At 41.1% G+C, this 8236-nt stretch overlaps 1 protein-coding gene across 1 annotated transcript in view; it reads right to left on the bottom strand.

Annotated features, from left to right (window-relative positions):
- Window positions 1–8236, bottom strand: part of TBPL2 (TATA box binding protein like 2) — a 25911-nt gene that overhangs the window by 15541 nt on the left and 2134 nt on the right. Inside the window, exons 2-5 of the mRNA XM_005881306.2 lie at window positions 8079–8148; window positions 5593–6050; window positions 4720–4807; window positions 1402–1493 (exon numbers count right to left, since the gene is read on the bottom strand). Of these exons, the coding sequence (XP_005881368.1) occupies window positions 1402–1493; window positions 4720–4807; window positions 5593–6050; window positions 8079–8148 (708 nt within the window). The remainder of the gene's footprint in view (window positions 1–1401; window positions 1494–4719; window positions 4808–5592; window positions 6051–8078; window positions 8149–8236) is intronic.

Genomic DNA, 8236 nt, shown 5'->3' with positions numbered 1-8236 from the left:
TAATGTAAATATCTGATATGCAGGATGGTCTTAGGCGACCCCTGTGAAAGGGTCGTTCGACCGCCAAAGGGGTCGCGACCCACAGGTTGAGAACCGCTGCTCTAGAGGCATCGAAATATCTACTTCCCTTCCTCAGTGCAAAGCAGGACCTGAAAAAGGCCAGAAAAATATATGGAGGTCAATATTTATATAATGTTGTACATGAAGAATGCCTTCCTAAGCATGAAGACAAACATTGAAACTGTAAAGAAAAAAATTGGGTAGACTAACTATGCATGAAAATATTTTCATTGTGTAAAAATAAAACCCAAAGTTATAAAACACCATAACATTAATCTGAGAAAAATATTTACAGTATAAAATGGTGAAAATACTTAAATATCTTCACAGAATATTGGGCAAAAGACAAATATCTTCAAAGAATATTGGGCAGAAAACAATAGGCAGTTTATATGCTTATGAAAAATTAGTCTCGCCCTAACCAGTTTGGCTCAGTGGATAGAGCGTCGGCCTGCGGACTGAAAGGTCCCAGGTTCGATTCCGGCCAAGGGCATGTACCTTGGTTGTGGGCACATCCCCAGTAGGAGGTGTGCAGGAGGCAGCTGATCAATGTTTCTCTCTCATCGATGTTTCTAACTCTGTCCCTCTCCTTTCCTCTCTGTGAAAAATCAATAAAATATATTTAAAAAAAATTAGTCTCACTAGTAAATCAAAGAAATGTGATTAAAACAACATAGCTTTTTGCCAATCAATTTGGCAAATATAAAACATATGAACACCAGTGTTCATTGGAGAAAATGAACACTCAGTGCATCTCTAGAATGAGGGGAAATTGGCACAGCCTTTCAGGAGGCCAATTTGCTACTCATCTTGAATACTCAGGAGGAGGAGCAGCTCCCCGCTACACTTTCCTGGTGACAGGCTCTACATCAGCGCAGCACACGGCTGCCTCTGCATGAGGTCCTGGGAAGACGAGCCTTTTAAGAGATGCCTCCTGAGTTAATGCTCAAGCTAATGGTCAAGAAACAGCTAATTCCCTTCCTGTAAAAAGTCCTACCCATTTATTGGCAATGTGGGAAATACACGAAAACTACATCCCTGGGTGTACAACAGGCTTTATCCCTATGGTAGCTTATTTTCTTTTTACTGTACCTTAAAAACAAGCTGTAACAGCCTAGTGAAGCCCCCTTAGTTCAAGAGGGGACTGTAAAGTGGGATAGAAGTCAGCATTATGGGACTGAATGTTTTTAACCCAAAATTTGTCATTGCATGAATTTAACTCTTTATTTAGCCAAGTATTTTGCTTTTCCATGTGTCTTAGGACAATAATGTTATCCTTCCTTACTTTGCATACTGAATTCTTCCTCTAGTAGGGATGGGGGTGGGGGGTGTTCCTCGTACCTTTTGGCTCCTGTGCAGACCATTTTCCCAGAGCTAAATATGAGGGCTGTTGTCCTGGGCTCTCGGATCCTCATTATGACAGCAGCAAACCTCTATACACAGAAGCCAAAAGCACAGTTAGCCTCTGCTAGAGCCAACACTGTTCCAGTTGAAAAGCTGAGCTGGGATGAAAACAGTCTTGAGTAAACTGAGATTGGATGGGAAAACTAAACAATGTCTGGGTCTATTCTGCCCACAATTAAGGTTAAATAACAAAGAGGGTCATGAAGCTAAATTTGAGGGCCCGATATGTTCCAGGCCCTATTCTAAGAGCTGTACAAGGTTTCTCTCATTTATCCTCATAACAGGATTCAGGTAAGTCCATGATTATCCCCATTTCACACACAGGGAAACTATGTGGTTATTTAACTTCCAACATTCCACAGGCAATGTTAAAGGTGAGATCTAAAACCACCTCTTTATTTCAAAGTATCTTTGAAAAAACTGAAAAGGAATGTTACAGACTTGCCAGACTGAAGAATGTACTGCATAGCAGCCAAAACAAAGAACAGAATATGTATATTGATAGGCATGCTGAAGACGAATGACAAAAAATTGATTCGTCAAGTTCTCGCCTGCCATAGCAGTTCTCCAAGAGTGGTCCACAGGCCAGGAGCACAGGCAAGCCCTCCAGGTGGGCAGATGCAGGGGAGGGCTGAGGGCCACTAGCCTGCATACTGTCATGTCACTTAGTGACCTGCTTGCTCTTCCTACTGGTCCTATACAGACACTCCCTTGCCCTTCTCTTCCTCGCCCCTTGCCCCACACTCTCCCTTGAAGTTGGGAAGGAAACTGGCCTGGGTACTATGCAAGAAGACTTCAAGTTCTACGGGTCAGATCTACTCCACAGGACCAAGGTGGGGCTGACAAGTGCAGATTTGAAGTGTTAGCAGATAGTAAAAGAACCCTGAGTCAGAAATACATACAGTTGATCAAGTCCTATTAACGATTTCCTGGTGTTTACTAAAAAGATAGCATTCTTGCCCTGGCTGGTATGACTCGGTGGTTAGAGTGTTGGTCTGCGCACCAAAGGGTCTTGGGTTCAATTCGGAGTTAAGGACTCGTGCAGGTTAAATCTCTGGCCTTGGTCGGAGCACATGCACGAGGTAACCTTTCAATGCATCTCTCTCTCACATCAATGTTTCTCTCTGTCTCTGTTTCTTCCTCCTCTCTCTCCTCCTCCTTTCCTCCCTTTCACTCTCTCTAAAAATCAATAGGAAAAAGAAATCCTCAGGTGAGGATTAACAAACAAAAACAGATAGTACTCTCACCCAGTACCATTTTGTCACATTCTAATGATAGCTTAAGTGCAAGACAAGTTCTTTGGCTGTGAAGTCCAAGTTTGGACACGTCCTATACCCTGAAGAAAAATGAGGGGAGAGCTGAGGATGGTAGAGAATAAAATATGCTTAAAGTGCTGACTGCTCAAAAGTATGGTCAATCATTGCAGCAGCTAAAAGAGCCTTGTGTTTCTGTCCAGCTATGTGAAATATTAAAAGGAAAGCTATATTGCATTTGGGTACCATTCAGGTAACATTTGGATTCAGATGTCAGCAATGACAATACCACAACAGCAAAAAACAAATCGTCTATAAAGAGTCGATGCTGGCAAGGTCCTCTGGGTTCCTACCAAAGTGGTCTTTTTCATCTAACTTCATAATCCTCCACCACCCAAGACAGTGAACTTTTTCCCAGGTCTTACTCAACTTTGTACTCCTAAGCACAGAGCCTGCCAAATCATTAAATGTAAATCAAACTAACAAATCCATTTCCTAGGGAAATAGGCCACTGATATGGGATGCCTGGCCTTAGCAGGACACAAGAAAGAATAGATTTTATTAAACTTTGAAGCGGGGTAGGAATTCCTTGAATCCTACAATAGTAAGAAGAAGCTTGAATTTTACACTTTAAACAATTAACTTTCTCAAAGAAGAGAAGCTGTAACTGGAAAAATACCCAAGTGCCAGCTAGGCAGGACAACATTTAGAAAAATTATTTCTAAAAATATGATATCATTTTAAAAAAACTTAACACCCCCCATAGTCAGGCTGAAAATAGTGATACTGAAATGAAAAAACCTTCTGAATGAAAATGGAAAGATTTTAACTTTTAGGAATTGCTCAATTATTGCTTTATTCAGAATAGAGAATGAGATTATTTTTTAGAACTTCAAAACAGACTGAGGCAATTAACCTTTTGAGTTACCCAAAGGCAGTGGTTCTCAACCTTGGCTGCACATTAGAATCACCTGGGAATCTTTTTAAAATCCTGATTTCTAGGCCCCATCCTCCAGAAATTCTGTTTCTTTGTTATGGGGTGGGGCCACAACATTAGTAACAAAGAAACAGAATTTCTGGAGGATGAGGCCTAGAAATCAGGATTTTAAAAAGATTCCCAGGTGATTCTAATGTGCAGCCAAGGTTGAGAACCACTGCCTTTGGGTAACTCAAAAGGTTAATTGCCTCAGTCTGTTTTGAAGTTCTAAAAAATAATCTCATTCTCTATTCTGAATAAAGCAATAATTGAGCAATTCCTAAAAGTTAAAATCTTTCCATTTTCATTCAGAAGGTTTTTTCATTTCAGTATCACTATTTTCAGCCTGACTATGGGGGGTGTTAAGTTTTTTTAAAATGATATCATATTTTTAGAAATAATTTTTCTAAATGTTGTCCTGCCTAGCTGGCACTTGGGTATTTTTCCAGTTACAGCTTCTCTTCTTTGAGAAAGTTAATTGTTTAAAGTGTAAAATTCAAGCTTCTTCTTACTATTGTAGGATTCAAGGGGACAATTTGCATATTAGCCTTTTATTATATAGGATTACATAGGATGTGGCAAAAGAGGCTTTGCAGGTGTAGTTAAGTTGAGGATCTTCAGATGGGGAGAGTATCCTGGATTATCCAGGTGGGACCAATATAATCACAAGAGTTCTTATAAGACGGTGGTTCTCAACCTTGGCTGCACATTAGAATCACCTGGGAGTCTTTTTAAAATCCTGATTTCTGGGCCTCATCCTCCGGAAATTCTGTTTCTTTGTTATGGGGTGAGGCCACAACATTAGTAACAAAGAAACAGAATTTCCGGAGGATGAGGCCCAGAAATCAGGATTTTAAAAAGATTCCCAGGTGATTCTAATGTGCAGCCAAGGTTGAGAACCACTGCCCGAAGATTTCCACTAACACATATTCTCTTTTTAAAAAATAAAACAAAGAAATAAATCAATATCTTGATCATATAGAAGTAAGTAAATCTAAGAGGAAGCTAACTGTTGAGAAAGCTTACCTTTGGGTTATATTCTGCATTTTTTGCATGCAAAGCTATTTTCTTCAGATCCAATTTACAGGCAAGGTTTGCAGTGGAAACTATATTCCTAAAGGGATAAGTCAACTTAGAAAATTATATAGGATATAAAAATTGAAAAAGAATTGAAACTAACTTCCTCACTTCATAGGTTGTACATTAGTGATTTTGTAGAGCAGGCCCGAGAAATCATTTGGTCTGACCGTCATTAGGGGTGAGTTAATTAAATGTTTGACCAAATATAGCAGAATGATTTTTAAGTTGCTAATTTTGTATGGCCCTCAAATGATGTCATAAATATCCAAATAGCCCTTGGCAGAAAAAAGGTTCCCCACCCCTGTTAGAGGGAGAATTATTCTAAATACTTAGTAACATGGTAAAATGTAAAAATTTCAAAGGGAGGTATTAAAGTAAAATAGTTTTTCCTAAAATGTTATGACTGGTTGACTAAAATTAAGTGCTAAATCTTTTTCAAAACTATGTCTCAAAATAGCTCAATTCAAATCAATTTGCAAATAGAATTCAGTTTTACATCTTTATATTTTTTTATGTTTAACCAACCCCAACCACAATTTTCAGCAACTACCGTGTCTTAGTAGAAATGCAATCTTTCAATAATGTATATATTCTTAACGCTCTCTTAGGAGATCATGAATTATCGCTTCATTTTACAGAAAACCAATCTGTCTAAAGCCACAATCTATTAAGAACTGATAAAACCAAGAATAATAAAATCTAAATAATAAAATTCTCTTCCTACATTACTATCCTGAAATTAGTGGTCATGACATTCAGAAATATAAAGTATGTATCCAGAAACACCACCCATTTAAAAAGCCCCAACAAACCACTTACTGTAGTTGAGGCACAAACTCAGAACCTTCTGAAACAGGCGCCATTGGCGTCATGGGAGCTATGGACCCCAGAGGCAAGGTGTCTGGTTTCTCAGGAGAGTGCTGAACAGAGTCAGCATCACCAGGGTGCAGACGTGAGTGGGAATTTGATGAACTGCTGCTGTTTGAGCCCAGACCGACGTCCTGTTGGCTGGATAACAGCAGTTTACTTTGCGGACTTTGAGTTTTACAATTTTCTTCATCCTCACCCTTGCTTCTAAGGACAGTCTGGTCTTTATTTTCTTGGGTAAGTTCATCTGGTAGGAAGCTAAGATCCACAGATGAGAAACCACCAGATGTTTCTTTGACTTCTTCAAGATGTGGATTAAACACAGCCTCCGGGTGGGATGAATTATATATGTAGACATCATAGGGTGCAACTGGGCTGAGCAGGGGCAACCCAGGTGGGGCGAGGTCATCCTAGGTGGTTCCCAAAACAGACAGACAAAACACAACAAACAGAACAGGATGTCACAACCCCGGGCTACTGCCATGGCCAGCAGGCAACGTATTCAGGATGAGAGGCAATGCATTGCAGCTGACCTGTCTCTCTCCACAAAGTATCACTGAAGTTCTATTAGTGTCACAACACACCTGACAGAAACAGAAAAGTATATCTTAACGACCAGAAAAAGCATTTTTTTTTTCATAAAATGCTTGTCCTACTTTAGTTAGGTCTGTAGTAAGTTGCCACTCTAAACCCAATTTTGTAATTGAGCAACCATGCTCTTCAGCGGTTCTCAACCTGTGGGTCACGACCCCTTTGGCGGTCGAATGACCCTTTCACAGGGGTCGTCTAAGACCATCCTGCATATCAGATATTTACATTACGATTCATAACAGTAGCAACATTACAGTTATGAAGTAGCAACGAAAATAATTTTATGGCTGGGTCACAACATGAGGAACTGTATTTAAAGGGCCAGAAGGTTGAGAACCACTGCCTTAGATTCTAAGGCTTAGAAGATCTTCTGACAACAGAATAGTTAGGAATGCCTCTTCATTTCTATCGTCTCCGTGACGAAGCTACCTGCGCTAAGATAAAAAGTCTGGCCAGATCCTATTCAATTGCTCTGGTTCTACAAGTCCAGCAGATGGCAGGGGTGACTAATTGATCAAAGAAAACACTTTGATGAACGCGGTCATTCTCTTGAAATACAATGTTTGACCTTATTTCATTTTGAATTGCATAATTAGCTCCGATTTCCTCCCCCCCCCCCCCCCCCCCCACACCACACAGACTGACCCTAAGAAAAGTGAGGTGGGGATGATGGCCCCGATTCCTGTCCATGGTTTCCTTCGCCTCTTCAGTCCTGGCTGGGAAGGACCTCATCAGCCAATTTACACTAAAGGACCAATATCTGCAACAGTCAGTGCCTCCTCTTCTTCCTCTGTGGCGTTTTAGCAAGGGGCAAAGCTCTCACCCAAGGAAACTAAACTCCAACCAGGAATTTAAAATGGATGGAAGGAGACTTGACTGGGGGTGGTGATCACACAATACAATATACAGATGATGTACTATAGAATTGTACACCTGAAATGTGTTATTAACCAATGCCACCCTAATAAATTCAATTAAAAATAAATTAATTGAAAATACAAGTAAACACGTTTAAAAACCGCAAGAAATTTAAGGCAATGGCAACAAGATATTGAAGGGGGATGTTTTATGAGTTTACCTGTGGGAACACACCTCAGAGGATGTACTGATAGTGTCTTCACTGCATCCTTGACCTTACATCTGAAGAAACTTATTTTTAAAATGTTTTTTGCAGAACCATGACTCACTCATCTTTCCTAGAACCTTTCCTGCGTGGACTCTCCTCTGCTATGTTAAAGGCTATGGCACGTCACTATTTCTACCTCAGCCCTACATTGTCTACCTTAAATTCCCCTTTCACCAGGCCCTCCTGTCCCCATAGTTGCTCTCTTGCTTTCCTTTTCTCTTTTTCTTTCTTTCTTTCTTTCTTTCTTTCTTTCTTTCTTTCTTTCTTTCTTTCTTTCTTTCTTCCTTCCTTCCTTCCTTCCTTCCTTCCTTCCTTTCCTTCCTTCCTTCCTTCCTTCCTTCCTTCCTTCCTTCCTTTCTCTTTTTGAAGACGCTTTCCTCTCTCTTCTACAATACTTGACTCTAAAGATTTTTAAAATGGAAGAAAACAACACTTAGGAATCACAAACGGAAAGCAGCCACAGGTGCCTCCAATTCACATTTTGGATTCACTGTAGACCAGGTTCGAGGTCTGGCTAGCAACCTTCCGCAAATGATTTCACTTCTCGAAGCTTCTACTTTTTCAACTGAGAGATGGAGATAATTAAGCCCATCTCTTAGGGTCACTAGGGGTTTTATGAGATGAAGAAGGCAAAGCCCTGACAGCGCAGGACTTGGCGCTCAAGCACTAGGGCGGGACGCAGCCCCTGACGCTGGGTCGGTGCGGCAGCTTCCAGGCTCACCTGGGCGGTGCACCGGTCCAGGTAGAGCTCCAGGTACCGCTCTTCCCTCTCCATGCGCGGAGGTCCCACTCTTGGGTGGGGTTGGGGAGCGGAGGCGGGGAAGCGCCGAGGTCGGTCGAGCTACGGCGGAGTTCGACCAGGCGCGCGGGGCGCAGGAA

Source organism: Myotis brandtii, unplaced genomic scaffold (genome assembly GCF_000412655.1).
Source record: "Myotis brandtii unplaced genomic scaffold, ASM41265v1 scaffold675, whole genome shotgun sequence".
In the NCBI taxonomy this organism is placed as follows: domain Eukaryota; kingdom Metazoa; phylum Chordata; class Mammalia; order Chiroptera; family Vespertilionidae; genus Myotis; species Myotis brandtii.
The sequence above is the reverse complement of the archived record's forward strand: the minus strand, read 5'-3'. Positions and strand labels throughout refer to the sequence as shown.